The 20,233-nt window shown below is 46.5% G+C and overlaps 2 protein-coding genes across 4 annotated transcripts in view; one reads left to right on the top strand and one right to left on the bottom strand.

The window, feature by feature from the left end:
- Positions 1 to 4,897: 4,897 nt before the first annotated feature.
- On the bottom strand, positions 4,898 to 20,102 carry LANCL1 (LanC like glutathione S-transferase 1). Of its 3 annotated transcripts, none has more exons than XR_014948384.1 (9): positions 20,000 to 20,102; positions 19,625 to 19,742; positions 14,189 to 14,396; positions 10,627 to 10,762; positions 10,101 to 10,247; positions 8,216 to 9,283; positions 7,895 to 8,071; positions 7,542 to 7,614; positions 4,898 to 6,715 (listed from the first exon to the last, which is right to left on the bottom strand). XR_014948384.1 is itself a non-coding variant. In XM_015868012.3 (9 exons), exons 1-9 carry the CDS (start codon positions 20,081 to 20,083, stop codon positions 6,639 to 6,641), a joined length of 1,203 nt encoding a protein of 400 aa, XP_015723498.2. In that variant the 5' UTR covers positions 20,084 to 20,102; the 3' UTR covers positions 4,898 to 6,638. The 3 variants fall into 3 exon arrangements, 2 of the variants coding, with proteins under 2 accessions (XP_015723498.2, XP_085409650.1); XM_015868012.3 differs by having other exon boundaries at positions 8,216 to 8,398; XM_085553524.1 differs by lacking the exon at positions 19,625 to 19,742 and having other exon boundaries at positions 8,216 to 8,398.
- The window catches only part of CPS1 (carbamoyl-phosphate synthase 1), a 113,763-nt gene continuing 105,352 nt past the window's right edge, over positions 11,823 to 20,233 (top strand). Inside the window, exons 1-2 of the mRNA XM_085553501.1 lie at positions 11,823 to 11,961; positions 12,076 to 12,288. Coding sequence (XP_085409627.1) covers positions 12,271 to 12,288 — 18 coding nt within the window. The 5' untranslated portion in view covers positions 11,823 to 11,961; positions 12,076 to 12,270. The remainder of the gene's footprint in view (positions 11,962 to 12,075; positions 12,289 to 20,233) is intronic.

Below are 20,233 nucleotides of genomic sequence, written 5' to 3'. Positions count from 1 at the left end.
TTCACTTTCCTTCATTTAATAAAAAAAAAATAGCAGCCTACTTTCATGGATTTTTGAATTGAACGTCTGTCTTCTTGCTCAAGATGTCTGAAAGCATTTCACTTTGCAAATCTGTTACTACGGATGGGTTTTTAACTAGTGAGCCGTCTCTTGGGCCACAAGGACATGTAGTAGGCTGTATGTTGTGACGTGCATTGTTAGGGTTCAAAAAGAAACAACCTAATGGGAAACCGCCATATGGTGAGGGTAAAAGCGAAGATGTGAATGGCCAAGTTTTCTGGTAGGTGGGTTCAAGGCATGGGGAGGGCTGGAAAATGGTTTGAACATGACTGGTACCCTGCACATTGAAGTGCCACCACCCTTGGATGTTGGGAATGGTTTATCTGTGGTCTGGCACATCTTTCCTTTCCTTTCTGAGCACTGGGGGCACAGGGGGCCTGAGTTACCATCCCAGTGCTTAAGAGCGTGTGCTCATCCCTTTGGGAAGCACAAATGGAGAATCCGTTTCTTCTAGTTGTGTTTAAGAAGGTCACAATTCAGTCTGGTTTCCAGTTCTGTTTTGGATCAGAGGAGACCCCTGGTATGTCTTATTTCTATTGGTATTTTATTTTTTGCATGCATTAATTTTGTTCCTGCCCTTCAGTGTGTTCCTGAAGGACAAAGCTGTTTGCTTTCCCACGGCCATCACAAACTGCCATTTGGATTTTTCTCCGTTGCCTTTTCTTTCAGCCTTAATTTCATGCCCATGCGAAACTCCTATCCCTGTGTCACATCTAAAGGTTATGTCCAGTGCTTCGGCTGGAGCTGCAGAAGGTATGCCCAGCAGCTAGCCAGGGTGCCTGCCCTGCTGTGGAGTAGATGGCCAAGAGACCCCTGCTGTTTTTAATAGCTCTCTGACAGTCTTGGCCAGCAAACGTGGCATATTTCATTATAACTCAGTTTTCCCGCAGGCAGGTGACCTTTGTGGTGATGTAGTTAAGCACCTCAGCTTTTTGCCATCATTTTAAAGAGCTGGTGGCAGTTTCCTTGCTGCTGGGCCGTGCGCTCCTCAGAGTTCATCCAGGGCAATAGACTTGCGTGCTGGCAGAGGGCAGGGACCCGATTCACTTCATAACAAATCATACTCTCCCTTCACAGTGCTCATCTCCTGTGAGCCTCCAGTGCTGGGCAGCTCAAGGTTGCCTGCTCAGCTTAAGGATGTGGGAGAAAAACAAAGCAGTGAATTACTGGAGTGAGGTGAGTTACTGGAGGAGCCTCAGCTTGGCATTTGCTGCCAAGGGAAGGAGACTCGTCTGCGGATCCTCAGTCCAAGGAAGACTGAAATATGCAAGATGATCTTAGAGGTCTTTTCCAACCTTTGTGATTCTATGCTTCTATGCTGTCTCACTGGAACAGATCTCAGATGTCACTTCCAACCTCTGTTCTCTGAGGTTCTTCCCTTTGGATGGAAATCTGATGTTTGGAGAATTGTCGGTGCATCACAATGAGACGTATAGGCTTGGATCCAACCTGATTCTCCCAGTTTTAACGGAGCCCCACAAGTTACCTCCAATAGGAGTGTGAGATAGTTCCTATTCAGACCAGGAGCCATAGCAGGATGGCATGTGCAGCTTCCATCATCATAAGTTTATGAAGGTTTCGGTTTGTCTGCATGGACACAGCATGAACGTTTTACAACAAAAGATGTGTGTCAGTCTTTGTACAGCCCTCATTCCTGCTGTGTCCTGCAGAGGCTCCCACTGGAGATTCAGAGGGTCTGGGGTCAGATTCCTCTTACAGTGAGGAAAGCAAGGAGAGAATACCAAGACATTTCATTTCGTGTTGTGAGGAATGTCTCCTAACTTCTCCCTCACTGATATATCCTGTCACAAATCAGGGAAGTGAGTACTAATAGCATTACTCCTCTCTTTCACAGAGCAGTAATTCAATGCTTGCTCATACAACACAGAGACAGTGGTGCTCAGTGGTGCTGTGGTCTCCCCCTCGCTGGTGGGAGCTTGCCTTAAAGGAGAGGCAGCTATAATAAAACTCAGCCAAATGGTGGAAACATGATCAACTCCTCAACCTGATCAGAGCCAGCAGCCGCTGGGTGGAACATTTGCTCTCGCTCCGTGTGCAGCTGCATGCTGTAGCATAACTATTTATGGGCCAGACTCCAATGGGATTTATGGACGATGAAGCGCCACCAGCAGATTTGATTACTGCCTGGGATCGCTGCAAATGCTGCAGCAAACTGCAACAGCCGCAAAACGAGGGCAGTCTGACGCGTGTCCTGCTGGTGAGAAATTCCCCAGCCATGAGGGGATGGAGCTAAATGGCTCCACACAGGCGCAGGATTATGTTCCCTTCTTAAGGCTTCTGCAGTTGTTTTGCACACCTCTGGGCCTTCTCTGTCACTCGTTGTCATCCTCACTGAGAGCAAGCTGAGCTGCATCTTGTCATCCACACAGGGAATAAATGGCACAGTGACCGTAGAATGGCTTGGGTTGAAGAGGACCACAGTGCTTATCTGGTTTCAACCCCCCTGCTATGTGCAGGGTTGCCAGCCAGCAGACCAGGCTGCCCAGAGCCACATCCAGCCTGGCCTTGAATGCCTGCAGGGATGGGGTACCCACAGTCTTCTTGGGCAACATGTTCCAGTGCGTCACCACCCTCGTACTGGGTCCATTCAGTGCAGTGTTGTGATTTATAACCTAATCTGCTGTATTTTCTCCTCAGAAGGGGCAGAGGGGATGCGCAGCATCTGAGGGTGCTGGGCTGGCTGTGTGATGTCCTGCTCAGCACAGAAAGGTAAAAACAAATGGCTCTTGTATCTCTGGAGTTGTATGCTATATGAGATACCATGTTCCTCTTCTCCACATCTGCTAGGACCTCTTTAAATCTAGATTACCCTAATATTGAGTATGAGCTTGGTTTTTGGGTTCTCCTGGGATGCTGTTGTCCAAGAGCAGTAGGGAGGGTGCGGATTTCCTTGGGCTGTTTTTTCTTGATCTCACACTGCATTTTGCCTCCCCCTTGCTGTGATACAGTGAACTGGAGTCCTGAAACAATCCGGAATCTAAGTTACCCCTCTTCTTCTTCCTCAGAAAGAGCAGCATGGAGGCAGAAACAAGTGGGGGGGAGGGGGAGGCAAAACAGAAGGACCTTCAAGCAGCTCTGTCACAGGAGAAGACAGTAGAGACCACCATACTAGGTGTGAAAGCTGTCTTGAGCAGTAGTTGGGAATACAGAACCTTGTGGGTGATGCAGAAACAGCCTCTGCCTTAAATCAACAATATATCAACATCTATTTTGTCCTGTTTTTCTCTCAACAGCTTCCAAGGGAGCAGTTTTGATGCTGAGATAGCTGAAACCCTGCACAACGCAGTGATATGGTGCTTTTCTCCAGGTCTTACAGCAGCTGCCCAGATCTTCACACTCACCTCTATTTTCAGAGGTAAGTTGTACCAGTGGGGTGGTACTGGGTTGGTGATACTTGTCTCCAGACACCAAATGCCACATTCACAGTGATCCCAGCATGACGGTCAGTGCAGAGAGCCCTACTGCTCTCTGTCTCATCTATGTCTGTACAAAGCACTGCCTGAACCAAGCAATGCCACTTCTGCAGTATCAGCATCCATAATTCTCACTCCAGAGCCAGGAAGAAGCTCTCTGAAGCCCAGGGGGTACATGAGGGATATAAATATGTCTGTGTTAAGAGTGCTTTTGTGTCTGTTTCCAGCTTGTGGCAAAGAGGTCTTTGATGGGGACTATCCTGCTGCTGTCTGAATGATGGAAGAGTTGGCCAGTTCTTTTCAAACCAGAAAACCAACAAATAAAAACCCTACAGTTCTACCTGTCACGTATTTGTCACTAGGATCCCTTAATTAATATACCCAGGCTTGCTTTTAAGGTCAGGCACAAACAAGTTCATTAGGTGGGCCCGAAATGTGATCAGCCATTCAAAGTTAATTAAACTCTGCCTGACTCCTACATTCAGCTGTCGTAGAGAGGCTGGATCCTGAACTGCTCTAAATCAGCTTAATGCCGTGGGCTTTACACGGATCAGGCGCTGGCTCCAGATCTTGCCCCTCGTAGATGACTTTTCCAGAACTGGGAAAAGCAAAGCTGAGGATCAAAACAAAAATACCACCCTCTCCTCAAAAAGAAAAAGGAAAGAAAAAGGTATGCAGAAGGTATAAAGCATCTTTTGATTGTTTCAGGAAGGTAACAGTCAATGAAGCAATCCTCTGAAATTCAGCTGTAATCCAGAAGTCTATGCTTGCCCCTCTTGCCAAGGTTAGTGAGCCCTATGAGTAAAAAGGCCCAGCCATAAAGATGCTGAAGCATCCAGCTCTGCCAGCTATGATACTGTATTTGGAGGTTTGAGTCTACGCTGGTCTGAGTGCTAAGGAATTTTCCATCTGGGTTGACAGTGAGTTTGCAAGCTAACATTGCACACCCTGAGCCCAGGAAGCCCCTGCAAAACCCTACTGGCCCGAAAATCCCTGTCATTTCAGACACTACTGGCTAACAACCTTTAGGCTGCTAGTTGACTTACTCGATCCAGTATCACTTTCCTAGAGTTTTCACTGTACTTGTCTCTTGTATTCCAGTACACACCACATTCCCAGCACAACAGATTGTGAATCCTCATAATGATTAGTTGGGAAAAGTTTATTCTGAAGATATATGATGGTGCTTTTGAGTTTGCGTTGTCAAATGTGAACCGACCTCCAGCAGAGTTGCAGAATGCCCCTGATCTGTGTGGAACAGGTATGTCTGGGGTTGTGGTTTTCTGTTACACTGAGAATTAGAGAAAGCACAAATTAAGCTGGGTGATGGTGCATTTAAGCTGTGGTTTTCATTTATTTCTGATGAGTATGAGGTCACAAAATGAGAAAAAACAACACAAAGCTCGCTTGTTTTCATGTTTTATTGAACAGTGCTCCACCTGCCAGTTCTGCACCAGTCCTGTGTGTGAACCACAGTGCTGACCCATTAGGCTGCACAAACCAGCTTCAGGCTCCTGCCAGGAAGGCTGAGCCTAAGGCAGATTTACATTGCTGTGCATCAGGCTGTCTTCTGATGAGCTGGCTGTGGGGCTGCTCTTTGAGGAGAGGAGTCTTCAGAATGCTTCCTACTCTTCACTGAAACAGCTTCTTTCAGGTCTGCCTATGCCACTGTTGTGAGGTAAGCTAGCTGTGAACACACCAGGTTTGGTCGTCACAGCTGCACTGTGCCCTCTGGAAAATATTAAGACAGCTTGTGCAGCTCCCACTTTGTGCTGCTGACTTGGAGACAGCCTGTGCTGCCCTAAAGCTGCCCTGCTCTTGTCCTCAACCACTCATCAGCTTTCCCCTGTAAAACCAAACCTGTGCCCACACTTGTGTGGGCTGAGGAGCTGCCATCAAACAGCACAAAGTAGTATAGTGGAGTCAGTAACCTCTACTGTACTCAGTACTGAGCTGATGGTTGGAGCTAAAAAAAATATGCAATGGTTTAATTAGGGGGTGCTGCAAATTAGTGTAGCATCAACAAAGGGCTCCGAAGCTGATTTACCCCTTGCAACTTTTTGGTGCGCTGTCAGGTCAAAGCTGTTGAACCTAGAGCAGATTTTCCAGTTCAATAGATGTAGTGGATGTCAAGCTACGAGAAGCAGTAACAAGTGCCTCGAATTATCCAGGTTCTAGAAAGCTTGTAAAACAAAAGCCTGTACATATCCTGTAGACAGGTAACAGGCTGAACACTGAGAGAACTCAGTGAGATACGTTGCTGTTTTTATTCTGCTGCTGCTGATCTGCTATAACATCCATATAATATCCATGTTTTTAAATATGAGATTGCAAAATGAATTTTCAAAGCTAAATAGGAGCTCCCACACCAGTATGCATCCTGCTTACTATTAAATTACAATTTTCCATGACATGACCAATGGACTTTGCAAGGTTTTAGCATAAGGCAGCAAATAAGCACAAAAGCGAGTGGATTATTTGTCTGGCACTGGCAGAGATGCACATAAGAGCTATGCGTAATTACCTTCACCTATAAAGCAGACAGGTGTAAATTCAGGCCAAGGCTGAACAAGACCACGTCAATTCCAGCTGCTCTGCTTGCAATCTGACATCAAAAAAAGGAGAGATCCCACAGCACATCACATTCACTTCTTGTGGAGCAGCCCAGCTCCTGAACTACCTACTCCCTGCATGGGCAGAAAGAGAAAGTTTCAAAGCACATTGAAGGGCAGTAGTCTCAGTGTTTTATCTTTTGTTTTCCAAGGTCAACTTCCTGTAACTGTTTGGCAGCACCAAAACAAACAAATTAAACAGGCAAAGTTACATTCAATAGAAAACTTTCTCCCAGGAAACAGGATACAGAAAATAGCAAAACTTTATAGCACACAAAATACTGTACATATTTCCCTTCTCCTTGCTGCACCCCTGTGCTTTCAGGAGACACCAGCAAAACCTGCACCTTGTTATTTAAACTGAAACAATGCAACAAAACAACTAGACATATTAGAGAACTCGGCGTGCTCTAGGAGGATGGATTTACGTTCAGTTAAGTAAACAACGATGAGTTCAGAAGGAGGAGGAAGCAGCTCTGAACTGCTTTTCCAAGTGCAGAAAGATTTAGGCAAGGAACTGCCTAGCGTAGGTTCACAGTTCAAATGCAGGGAACCTGGCCTTGGTCGGCACCAGCAGGTCAGCAAGAAAGTAAATTGTTCCAGCCATCCCTGAGAACGAGAAAAAACAAAGTGCTTCAGAGAGATTCCATCTGGGCATCAAAGTTAGCAGTTGTTCAAGGAGAGAATTCGTCATGAAGACACAAAGCAGGAAAATGTATTCAGAAGGAGCTACATCATGTCCAAGGTCTGAGCCTACACTTCCCAACCAGCTCAGGTTCTGCAGTGCGGAGAGCATTTTGAAATTAGTCATGTGTTGGAAAAGCACCTGGGAAGGTATGGCAGATTTCCCCACTTCCATCCCCCTTCCTTCTGCTTCACCTGTCTATGGGCTTAAGAATCTGAATATCTTTGCAAAACTTGGGATCCTGTTGTGTTGGCTCAGACCCTCTCTATGTGTCTGGCTCTTGCTCTTTGATGCGCCCCAACTGAGGAACCAGTTCTTTCAGCCATACCTGCTAATGGCAGATTTTGGGGGAAGTCAATGAACACTACAAAAGTGACCCTGCTTGCTCTTCATTCATCTTTGGAATGGAACTGGAAAGCCGACGCAGGATTTTAATCCTCAAAAAGGCATAGAGACCAAAGAGCCAGGCTGCAAATTGCCTGAAGGCAGACTTTGGCCCGTACCCACTAAAGTCATTCCCTTAAGGTGTGTGCAGAATCTGTGCTGAAGGCCCAAGAGGACAATATGCTCCAAGAGGAGCCACTGGCCTGTTACAGGAACACTACTTCTGGGGAAGGGTAAAAACAGCAAATGCTATTTCCCTCTCATTCTTTATGCTGAATTTTGCCAAGAGTTCAGCAGAACATTTTCCTCAGAGCTGAACTGACTCATTTCCAGGAGCAGAACACATGCTGAGGAATGGAGGTTTACCTTCAAAGAGGGAGAACGGCGTGTCTGGAGTCCGACAGCCGTGCTGACCGTAGCTTAAACACCACTCTGCAAACTATGAAAAAAAGGAACAGCGTTCAGATATCATTCGAGATGCATGGTGAGATAATTACCACCTTCACCCTCACATTATCCCTTTGCAGAGCAAGACTGTAAACTATTCCTTCTATGCGGGCTGTCATGCAGCAACTACCCTGCTCAGGGACTGTGCTGGTGGAGCTGATTAGAATCAGCTCCCTCTTTACCACGCTAGAAATTAGGTTTCAAGGGAAGAAGCTGCAATGTAAAAAGGCAGAAGCAAATAATCCTCTCCCTCCTCTCGCACAGGCTCTCACCTTGCAGGCCCGGTACAGGTATTTCATGTTCTGAGTGAGGTTGTACAGTGCTAGGAAAGCATAGGCGTTGCCAGCAGTCCCGTGGCAGAGCCCGTAGCCTTTCTTCAATAACCCGTACTGCCAGATCACTTCTGCACACTGCAGGGCATCGTTTAGGTACTGCTGTTCCCCAAACACCTGGAGAGACAAGAAACATTCCCCCACGATGAAGTCATTTCCTTGCACAGGGCGCATCCCTGTGTGAGGGGGGGAGGCCTGTGTTAATTAGCTACATAAGCACATTTGGGGGTCCCCAAAGGATATCTGCAAGATTTCTGGTACCTTGTAGGCCTGGAGAAGCATGTAGATAACGCCTGGTGCCCCGTGGCACCAGTGGACAAGTAGGTCTCTGGTGTCATCGATGCAGGGAGGGTAATTGCCTGATGGGAATTTGAGCTGGCAGACATAGTCCACACTGGGTTTGACTGTGTTGTGCAGCTTTACTTGGCTCACTCCGAGGCCAGGCTAAGAGACACAAAGTGTTAATAACAGGAGAGTTACCACTGTGTCTCTCCCTAACGGACCCAAGGTCTGTCTGAAAGAAACAAAGCCAGTTATAATCACATCTGTTCTTGCTCCTTGTAAATGAAGTTGTTTCTTTGGCCCAGTCTTTCACGACCCAAATACCTGATAGACCTCAGCCTGCTCTGTCAGCAGCGACTCATTTCCAGTCACACTCTTGCATCCCTAAAAACAAAAGCTTCCCCAAGTGTGTCACACAGCCCTCTAAGCAAGAGAAGTAGTCCTTTCCTGGAACTAGGTAGACATGGTTTCACGTAACCGGCTTTGGAGTAAAAAGGTAAACTGCATAAAAACAGCGTTAGGGATGAATTTCAGGAATGATCCCTAGCACCCAGAGCACAGCAGCTGTGAGCTGCTCATCCAGCCCAACTGCCTGCGATGCTGCCTTTTCATGGATGTTTCTGGGTAACTGCAAGGGGGTAACTTCACCACTGACCTCAGGATGGAAGCAAGGAAGGGCCTTCAGCTTCCTCTCCAAATGATGCTGCCCCACAGGGTATCTGCACTGGTCTGACCTCCTGCAGCAGACTGCAGTGAGACTTTAATCTAGGGATCACGCTGTTCCCAAGATGGTGATAACTTGAAAATTAAGAATCAATACTTCTGCTATAAAACCACTGGAGACCATAAGTCCAACATCCTCCTCTCTGCATTCCCATCGTCTGCTTCTCCCACGGGTTTTTGTGTGTTATGCTTGGCTGGTCCAGGCTCCTTGTGTTTCATACAGCAGAGAAGCGTGAAGCCTACGTAGCATTTTATGGGAGACAGACTTCCTGAAGGGAAGCCAAGTGCTTGAAACCTGGCGGTCTTCCACTTGCTGTGAGTAGCCTAATATCAAACAAAAAATCATACTTCTATAAGCCTTACTATATTCAAACCATTTGGTGGGTACTCTAACTGCTTTGAAAAAGCAGTATTGTTTATTGCTGTTATTACAAAGCTTAAATATTGCAGTTTTATGCAAAAAAAAAATGATCCACGTGGGAATTTTCACCCTGATTTCATAGCGAGGGCAGGGAAGATTCCCAGAACAGCAATGAGTTGTGAGAAACTGTAAGAAAGACCACGTCAAAGTAAAGAGGCACTGCAGCTCCAACCTCTTGCCTTGCTCTGCCAATTCAGGTGCTACAGAACTCAGCTGCTTAATAAAAGTAGTCCTGCTGCTCTAACACTGAGATAGAAGCTCTGATTTTGGGAGACATTTCCAACTTTCCTACTACATCTATGATCTCTTTCAGCACGCTTTTCTTACAGCGATTTTCACTCTGTAATGATCTGAGACTGCTCCAAGTCACCGCCTCCTAAAAATACATAAATCCAATAAACCCAAAGATGTCAACAAATGGCAATACTTTATAAGCAACTAAAAGATAGAGACGCTTAGATCCTGCTGATCCGCAGGCCTTCATTACATGAAACTGCTTGTATAACGTAGATCCTCCAAATGTCCATGGAGATGGAAAATCCAAACTCATAGACATGAAGAGAAACATCAGAAGTGGAGATGTGTGATCAAACAGGAGAGTGCCTCAGATAAGAGGTTTTGCCTGGCTTGATGTCACCATGAAGCTATTCAGATACTCCTTATCATTCAAAGAAATGAGAAACAGGTGCTGTCAGCCCCTCCCCTCTAGGTGCCTCTTACCTGCATGAGATAGTAATAAATCCCAGCCAAGCCATGGGCTGCCCCTACATAGTACTCCTGGTACCACTCATACATCAGTGGGCTCTTGGTTGCAAAGTTCCTCCTTTTGGCCAGGCTCTCTCCTGAGGCTACAACTGCTTCACAGACCTGTGGATGAGAACAGATGCAGGTGAGGAAAGTACTATAATCTTACACCTAGCACAGCAGATAACAACAGCTTTTTCTATTTCAGGTTAATCTCCCATGTAAGGTGATGAGTGTTGCTGGAGGAGTGAAAGAGATGCCAATTCAGTGCTGTCTGGGCATCTATGTGGATTTCAGGGATGGGGTGAGAGGGACATGTAGCGCTTTCTCTTCCCAAGAGGATGAGCAGCAGGGAAACCACGGTGTGGATTCTCATTTGTTGCCAGAGTTTTCTACATCTAGCACTGATTTATACCTGCTTAAAGGTGAGTGGAATGGGAAGAGACAGCTAATAAATCATCAGGTGGCTAATTCCGCCTCCACTGTTGAGAAGCCACAGTACCTGCTGAATGTGACTTTGAGGGATCTTTTCCTCTCCGAAGTGCTTGTTCACAAACAGCAGTGCATACAGATATCCCATGCGCCCATACAGCAGCTCATCTGGCACTCGTGGATCAACCTTGTGTAGGTGGAGCAGACTAGAAAGAAAAAAACATACGAGGGAGATCAGAGGACAGTCAAAGGCACGTAAACAAGCAGTGGGACTGGAGATCTAAAACAGCCTTTATTCCGTAGTGCTGCCTTATGCCCTAAGTGATGCCATGAAAGTTCCTGTCTCAGCTTCCTTGTTACACAAGGTACAAAATCCCTCCTTCTCCTTTGCTTTTTCCTTGGCTTATTACTTTACTTTGTTCAGTGTTTCACACTGTAGCCATACTACATGTATATACTATCTCAGAGCACTAGCTCTGGGAAAGCTACTTGTGGGGAAGTCTGGCCTACAGGAGACAATCACCATTACTTTCCCATGAGGCCACAGGAAGTGCAGACCTTTGCCAAAAATGGCTGCTTTCAAATTGAAGTATCTGCCTAATTTGGCTGCTCAAGGAATGCCATAAAGTCAAGCCAGTGCTGTAAGCATGTGGGAATACCTCAACCTGTATTCTTACAAGTCCTGACAGCAAAGCTCATTTTGTTCCATGCCTACAAGGTATGCAGAGCAATGCTTGCATGAGATAGAAATCTGGGTAAGAGCTGTGGAGTGAGTTATGCAATAATGAGGACAGTGTGTGCAGCATGAACACTATGGGCTGTCTGTGGGGCAGCCCCACAGTGACAGCTACTTGGTTGGCACCAGCCTTTGGCCCATAAGTGCACAGCAAAAGCTCTGATGGAGTCAGAAACGTTCTGTGCCATTTTTCCTGACTATTTCCATGTTGCAAATTTGGTGATATTCCTGTTGTTCTAATGGGGATTGAGTGCTGTGCACACTGGCACGTTACAGTTCAGTTCACTTTTAATGCAGGTTTCTTGTTTTGCCTCTCCCCACAGCAGCACCAAGGCTGGATGTCCTTCCATGAGCAGCAGGCAGAGATGTGAGAGGCTCTGTCTTTATTTTTCCATTCCTCTCCGACAAAACACTCTGAAAAAGGCCATCATTTTTAAAACTCTGGCATCAGCAGCTTCAAAGCTGTCCTGCTGTGGCTGCAACAGGGAAAAGGGCTAAAATGAGAGCTGTGTGTGCAGGGCTTCCCTGTCACAGCAGTGTGGAGAACAGAAGAGGTGCTTTGGCAGCCCTTGCTGCTAGGCAGAGCTGTGTGCTGTGAAAAAAAGAAGCAACCAAACGTCCAGTGTACCCTCAGAGCAGAGAGAGGACGCTGGGCTCGGACTCCCTGTGGTAAGAGTTTCCCTTGGCACTGGACTCAAAGTAAGCAGAGAGATTAAAGGAGAAAGGAGGGAGAAATGTCTCAAGGAGATGGCCTGACCTCATCTTGTCTTGCACTGCTCTTAGGGGAGGCTTCTCACGGATTAAACCCATGAGACAGATTCTGCATCCGAGACTGGGAGTAAGTGGAGTCCTGGCAAACCCATCTGGCAGGGATCCTGCTCCCAGCTGTGTGGCCTGAAGAAACAATCCTGCCTCCTCGAGTCTCCTGTCCCCATGTTAAAGGAAAGCAGATGAAGAGGAGGGTTTCCAAGGAGGAGCATGGCAGTTCAGCAGCAGGTTGGTAGGAACAGATGCTGACTGTTGAGGATGTCAGAGAAATGTCAGGTGAAATAGCAAGAATGGATGGGTGGATAAACAGTTCCACCCTTGCTAGAGATTTTCAGCAATATGGATGTGGAAGCTTCTCTTAGTGGGGAAATCTGGAATAGTTGGAGCTACTGTTCTTGCTCCCTATGCGTTACTGCTTCTGCCTCTACCTGCTTTCCTAGCTATGGTTATCAGGGGACTTTCTGTTGCTTTAGATATGTGTGGCAGGACTGCACAGCATACGTACAGTAGGAGATGTGTTGCCAGGATGTGTTTCTCAGATGTGAGGGTGTAAACTGAGAGCCTGAAAGAAAGAGCCACCACTCACAAATCATCCTGTTGTCCCAGCTGCCAAAGAATCACTGTTTTTTAGACCGAGGGAAGGTGAGGCAGCACAGAGCAAGATGGGATTTGTGTATGCCCTGACTCTTCTCTCTAGCTGGAACCAAAGTGCATTTTCTATACACTTGCACCGCATAATGTAGCAATTCTTCTGTAACCAAAAAGCATATTCAAAGCTCACTTAAGAGTCTGGATCAAGGGAGCTGTTTCTCAAACAGAAATACTCCCTTTGTAAAGCGAGCATGGTCAGGCTAACTGCTCTGGGAACTGGCAGCACAGTAAGGACAGCTTAACTGTTTCTTCCAGAAAGACCCATTTTTTCTTTCAGATGTATGAAGAAAAGCATTTCCAAGGCTCTGCCCTTATTATGCCATTAGATGGCAGTGCAGGATTAATCACGTTTCCACTCTGCCACAAAACTGTAGGGAGAACAGGGGGGATACATGAGGGGGAGTTCTACAGCAAGCAGATATTAGGGATTTTCTACAACCTGGGGCTTGTGTTATAACTGAACTGGCTGGTAATGTTTGACAGGTTAGTTCCATTGTTAGTAACAAATACATTCAATATAGTGAGATTCACCACTTCGACACAGTTATCAAGCAAAACTAAAACCACAGATTATTTCAAGAATTCAAAAAGGGAGTTCTGTCTTCAGGCTGACCAGATCTGCGTGAATGAAAAGCTGCTCTAGTTAAAGGAGTAGGAACCGAGTCTCCAAATCATACGGGTACCTCAGATACCTATCTATGGCATTTTAATCAGTGTTATGCATCATGGCTGTTTTAAGGGCATTGGTGTCATACTGAAGTGCCTGTGTTTTTGTCTTGCTAGTGTGCTGACCACTCAAAATAGCAATTCTATGCAGGGCTCTTTCTCATTTTGTCAATATCCTTTGAGCAAGAAGAGCTTGCAACTGCAGTCTCCCCCTATCCGTAGCTGTTTTTCCTTCCTCTGCCATATGCTGATCTGATTGTTAATGCTGCTTGTACATCCTCTTTTTCCTTAAGTATCCAACAAAAATACATTTGAAAACAGTTGAGGGAAGGCAGGAAATAGAAATAAATGAATCATAACCAGCTGCATTCAGCACTTGAAAAGGATGCTCCAATCTTAGGTTTAAGTCAAAGTCAACTAACAAATAGCGAGTGGAAGCAAGTGACGCATTTCTTCTCGTCATCAAAATGGATGTCAAGCTGAATCTAAGGGTTCTAAAAACTCCCAAACCTCACCTTAATTTTTTTGTGAATGTATTTATTTGGACACTATTTTTCTCTTATCTGAGTTACTTCTAAAGTGGCAATACCAACTAAGGAATACCCTTTGCTCCCCTGCCTGTAGCCACACGTTTGTCCTTAAGCTAGATGCTTCTTCAGGACACAGCAAGTTTGCTTGTCTTGTTATGTTTCTGAATTCTCTGAGATTGTACCAAAACTTATTGGGGCACAGAGGAATCGGCCTGGTACAAACCGGGGCCAGTTCTACAGCAAGTGCAGAAAGAACAGAAAGGCATAACCGTGCATTTTACCGAGTGATGCAGTCTTCTGACTGCTTGTGGTTCTGCAGTTTGTGGTAGATGACCGCAGCCACTGCCAGGGGCCCAGCGTCTCCACACAAGAAAGTGATGGATCGTCTTGTCAGACAGCTCAGGCTCTTCTTCACATACTCATGGGCCACATGGAGGTATGCTGGGTCTCCATACACATCATGCAGGTGCAAATACAACACAGCAATGCCTGCAAAAGGAATGCAAGTTTTGTAACCATCAGAGTTTACTTTTTATGTCTTCTTTCCACTATATAGTTTGGTTGTTTTTACACATTGAAAAGCCTGGCACTCAGCCTCATCTAGGTCATGAGCCTTGCAGGCTCTGCTTGGGTACGTGCAGAACATAATGCCCAGCAGCACCATCCATAGCTTCTACTGCTTTCTGACCTCTTTCTATCTCACGCTGCTTATGAGTGGACTGCAAGTCAACAAGTCGTAGCATCTGACCCAGGTGGGCCTGGAGGCTAACAGAGCTTCTGCTACAAAGGTTACATACTGTTTTAGTAGTTGAGAGCAAAAGATGAGACCCAGACAAACACACCTAGACCTACGAATCATGCCTGGGGCTGGTTTGTAAAACCTGGAACACCAGAAAACATCAGGCAAGACAGGACTGGTGGCAAAGCATGCAAGTTGTTACCCTGTCTTAATTGCTTTTTCTCATGCCAAGAGGTGAAGGGCTGGGTCCCTTGACTTGGATCACATTAAAAAGTGACACATCTTCAGCACTGGGAAGCAACACCCTTGAGACATCCTGCTTGGCTCTTTCTTCTCCCACTGAGCAGATCCCAAGACCTACACAACAGACTGGTGCATCTTACAAAAGCAGAGGTGGTGGTGTAAGAAAAAGCATGCTGCAGAATTACTTGCTATAGTACTGTGGACAATTTTAAATTTAGATCCCCTTCTCATTTTGCATGGGTAATCTCGAAAGCTTCGTACTACAGACAATTCAATTTTGCTTGTACATTAAGGGCAGATTTCCATTTCCTGCTGCAGTTAATAACTCTGTCCTCTCTCTAAGCAGTTCAGCGTTAGTATTTCTGAGAGAGAAGCTCAGGTGCATGATAACATCATTCGGGTTTATCGGGATGTGGACATGAAGCCCTTCTTTAAAGGGGAGCTCCTCTTCCAGCCAGCAAATCTATGAGCACCAAGGACAGCCTCTAGACTCTTAACCCATCTGACAGCTGTCTGAGCACAACTTGCACTTTTGAGTTACCTGCTTTGATATACACCTTCTTGCTTTGTAAGTAACTTATATTCCAACGGCCATCGTACCACCCTAATTCTCTACATAACTACTATGCCAAGACCACTGCTAGGACTGAATGCTGAGAAAGTAAATGTCCCAGCAGTGTTTTCCACTGACTTCTCTGCTTTTCATCTTGCAAAACAGTCCTTGCTCCCTTTCCTCTCCAGCCTAAGCGCTCTCCAATGGTCAGTCTTTTGGAGAAGATTCCAAAAAGCACAGACCTGTACTAACCTATATTAAGGAATGGGAATGAGACCTTTGCTTTCCTCAGTCATTTATCCCCCTCCCCTTTATATTTAAAAACCAAAAGCAATACAAACTGTCTCTAAACACAATTTTTTCAACTCATTCTTAAAGGAATTCCCGCTCCTGAGATGACCAGCAGGGCACAGCGCAGCGCTGCCTTCAGCCAGTTGTTTGCTTTGTTGCTGCTTGTGAACACAGGAGGGAAATCCAGCAGGGGAGGACAGGACCACGCATAAAGCTGTGTGTGGAGTGATACAGAATGCAGTCACCTGCAGGGGAAATGGACCTTCTTTCTCTGCAGTTTCTACATACTTCACTTTTTGTTTCTCCTTGCAGCATAAGATCTTGCTGTACAGCCACCTGTACATCAGACATCGCTTGGTGCAGGATTGTGGTGAACATGTGTGCTGTTGACAGCGTATCTTTTTAATAGGGCTCTGATGACCAAAATTGCTGTCTCTAGCGTGCAAGGAGCCAATGTACTGCAATGTGAACTCTGGAGGTACTTGCTAGCTGCGGGGAATCAGGAGGCAAATACCAGTTTTGTGTATCTCGCATCAAAGCCTGTTTATTTAACATCTCCATCTCTTGCCCCCCTGTATAAGAAATGTTACAGATGCAGAGAAATGCTTTGCATTAAGTATTTCTTTTGGGGAGGTGTGGGAGGAGATTTAAATGTATGCACTGGAAATGGATGTATTTGCAGCAACAAGCTAATGCCAACGGTCCTAATTTCAGTATCCATTACCTCCAACAGGGCAGAGAGAAGATAAGCTCTTGCTCAGGAGCTAAAGCACTGCAAGAGGCTGAAAACAGTCTCTACCATATGACTGTTCTGTTGATCAAACAGAAAAACTGTGTCTTGGCTTCCCCACGAGTTCTGTTGGTTGCACTACCACTGCAAACAGTTCTGCTGGTGGGAGAACAGCAGCAGGGCAAAGCTTTCTCCTCGTGCTGAGCAGAACGGATAAAAGTGGTGACAGCTCCACTGCAGTGCTGACAAGACCAGCAGGGACACCCATTACACTGCTCTGAACACGCCTCCTTATCTACCAGGAGATGAGCTCCAGTGTGGTCCTTTCACGAAGGTCACAAGGTTCCCACAAGAGATTTCTGGGTTGCTGCTAATTTGGATCAGTCCCAAACTTGTCATCTACAGCAGCAAGGAAAGAGCTTGGAGATCTTACGTTGACCCAGAGAAGTAAGTCAGCCAGCACTCTCAAAGCAAGACATTGAAGAATAGAGAGAAGTGGAAACTTATATCTACACAGTGCAAGAAAACGTGATGGTTTCTTGTGGGAAACTCAATGTCATTTTGAGGAAGCATGGCATAAAAGTTACAGAGTGGGGTGGAAAAGCTCTACTGCCCAGCTCAAAGGATAATAAGCATCTTTTGTGGTGCAGAGGTATGGATATTATCTCACACTCGCTAATGCATTCCAAAGCCATTTCTGATGTTTCTCTTTTCTTCTGAATAGAACTGTAAGTTCTTGGGATTATGAGGTTAGAACTACGATATTACACTAAAGTGATCAAAAGGTGCTTTTCCTGTATTTCTATCCATTGCTGAACTGCTTTTCTCTTGCTGGATGTGTCTTTGAAGACTCCTTTCAAAAGGCAGCTCAGCCCTACTCTCAAGCCAGCCAAAAGCTGGTGCAAGCTACCTGCACTCACTCGTTTCTTTCACAGAATCACAGAATTGTAGGGGTTGGAAGGGACCTCTAGAGATCATCAAGTCCAACCCCCCTGCCAAAGCAGGCTCCCTTTCCGAGGCTCTCAAGCTGTCAAAGCCACAACTAATGCATTGCTAGAGAAAGCAATGTCTGCATGGGAAACAAATCCCAAAAGCGCTGCCAGAAGAGGCATTGAGTGGGCTATCTGCCTTACATAATGTTTCAGAGAGCAGAGCACCCCATCATCTTGGAAGGACACAACAGACCACCTGGGATCAGACTCAGATGCTTCCTGGCTTTTGCAGTCAGCAAAGCGGTGGCAGTAGTGACATCAAGTCTCTTGGTTCTTTTCCTCCATCTGGTCTTCTAGTCTAGGTAGCCTTTGGACCAAGGCTTCCTGGCTTCTGTGAAACACCAGTGCTCAGACAACTCTTGGGCATCCTCATGCTAATCCGTTTGAAAATGGATGAGAGCTTCGTACTTCTGCCAGGATTCAAACTGTTTCTGATTCAAAATTAGCTTACAGCAGTTTACTTTCCCTCAGTCAATACTCCAATAACAGGGAAACAGATTAGGACCATAAAAGCTTTTGCAGCTGTCTAGCTAAACTGATTAGAAGACAAAACGGAACACAAGAGCTGAGCCCGGTATATACCCAGGCACATTCAAGGCTTTGCCTACAGGGCCCTGATCTCTATGGGGAACTGAATGAAATCATAACGAGCTGATCCAAATGTGTTTTGAGGACATTCAGCTGTACGCAGGATAATCTCGATCAGAGCACATTGTCTCTGCCTCTGAGCTGAAAATGCAAGTCCTTCCCTACTTCTGCTCCAAGTTCACGTGCCAAGAAGCCGTGGTTTATCTGGCACAAAAGCAAGCAAGGGGAGGAAAGGTTCTCAAGTGTGTTGGGAAAGAAAAAGGCACCAAAATAAAGTGCCAGCATATGCTGTGTATTACTGGGTGTAATGTAGTATGCTCAAGTACGATGCATTTCACACAGAGTTTACGCTAGAAGAGGCACATTTCAAATCTTTCTTATTAGCGGCCACAAGAGTGCAGGTTGATTTCAGACTGCTGGGCAATGATTTACATGAGAAGATGCTCAACAAGGCTTTTCTACATAAGCAATTAAGGGAAGAAGCTGCTGTCTTGGCCCAATTAATTTGCTCTCTGGAAACCAGCACTGAATAAATTAATACAGCTAGGATTAGAAAAGAAATGTGGGTGCCTAAGATACAATGTAATATGTGCAAACTTCACTCCTCTGGCAGTGACCCACGGGAAAACTGCCCCCAGGCTTCTTCTAATCCTATTAGCCAGAGCAAGAAGGTTGTATGCCCAGCGAGAAGTGATTCCAGAGAAGGGGGAAAAAAAGGAAGAAATTAATGTTCTCCCATGCTGGAATTCAGCAGCGGCATTCTTGCATTTCTTACTGACTGCTTTGGAGCACTCTCAGTGCCTGTCTACCTTACGAAAATTTTGAAGCAGCCATTTCTGATGTTGCTCTCACCAGGCTGTAACATTACCTTAGCAACAACACAGCGAACACTGTCTTCCCAAGCAAACTGCTGGCATCGAGTTCCTCTGCATCCAAGCACAAGCCGTGCTCAGATCATAACATGGAAAATCGCCATTTGGGATTACAGCATCCAGGTAAAAAATACAAATAAAAAAAAGGAAGAAGTCTTGCAGCAGCCACACAAGCACCTGCCTATCCCAAGATGCCTCCCTAAAATAAAGCCTGGCACAGTGCAGAAAGCAGCGGCAGAAAAGCTGACAAAGCACAAAGCAGAATCCAAAGACGATGATGCAGAGAAAGGTGCATCCTCCCTGGCTCCAGGGGGAAGAAATAGGGTGGGGAAGGCCTGCTTCACAGAAGAGCAGTTTACTTGTCAGCACTCTTCCCACAGTTAGATTTGGAGCCAGTCTCTTCAAAGGCTCCAGTATTTGCTCCCAAGCATGTGTGCTTGAATCCTCCATCTTTATCTGCTGCAGAGCTCGGGCACTATTAATGAAGGGAAGACCCAGTGTCATCTCTGTGGTCCTCCTTTGCAGTTTGAGTTCTGCTGCCAAAAACGGGGACTCCAGAAATAACAGATCGTGCAAGAGAAGTGCCGGTCACGACACACATTTACTGTGGATACAGTGGAGAAGTGTGTTTGACTTGGCCTAACCTGGAGGACAGCTTCAGAGCCATCCAGCCCCATTGTGAGCAGGCATGCCCGCTGTGCTGCCCTACCTGCCCAGCCCGTGTAAGCCGTGCAGTCCTGCGGGTCAGCAGCCTTCAGGCCCCTCTCCATCTGCTGCAGCAGCTCCCTTATTTTGTTGTTCAGACGCTGAGTGAACTCTGGAGTCAGCTGCAGAGAATGTAGAAACACCAAAATCAACAAATCGGCAAACGGGAGGAGGTCTGAGTGAGCGGGTGGAGGAGCCCGGGGCCGGCACAGCTCCTAACACGGATCTGAAAAGGGCAGGCTGGAAACTGGGAGCCCAGCAGCGGGCTGAGATCGCAGGGCCACGCTGGAGAAAGACAGCCGAGCTTTAAACCACGCATGGGGCCGGAGGAACCTCAGGGTCCCCCGAACAGCCGGGACCGCGCTGCATCCCTACTTACCCGGCCGGACGCATCGAAATACGCGGTGCCCAGAGACTTGTCATAGTCCGCGTACGGGTTGGGCAGCGCCCGCTGCGCCATCATGGTGCCGCCGCGCCGCCTCGCCCCGCCCCGCCCCGCCCCGCCCCGCCAGCCGCCGTAAGGCCGGGCCGCACCGCCCCCACGCAGCGGTAAGGGCATCGGGAGCCATTTTGGTGCCTTATGCTGGGCTCTATCACCACGTTGTTGTTGTCA

Source organism: Coturnix japonica, chromosome 7 (assembly GCF_054131305.1).
Source record: "Coturnix japonica strain WE chromosome 7, WE-NBRP24, whole genome shotgun sequence".
NCBI classification, from domain to species: Eukaryota; Metazoa; Chordata; class Aves; order Galliformes; family Phasianidae; genus Coturnix; species Coturnix japonica.
The sequence above is the reverse complement of the archived record's forward strand: the minus strand, read 5'-3'. Positions and strand labels throughout refer to the sequence as shown.

Bases quoted from the DNA above. Each gene is read 5' to 3' on its own strand.
- LANCL1 (XM_015868012.3), bottom strand. From the start codon at position 20,083: ATGATGGCGCAGCGGGCGCTGCCCAACCCGTACGCGGACTATGACAAG. The intron at 19,743-19,999 runs GTAAGTAGGGAT...CATTCTCTGCAG, and splicing joins ATTTCGATGCGTCCGGCCGG to CTGACTCCAGAGTTCACTCA. The intron at 10,763-14,188 runs GTAAAATGCACG...TTTTCTTTCTAG, and splicing joins TCAGAAGACTGCATCACTCG to TCTGCTCCACCTACACAAGG.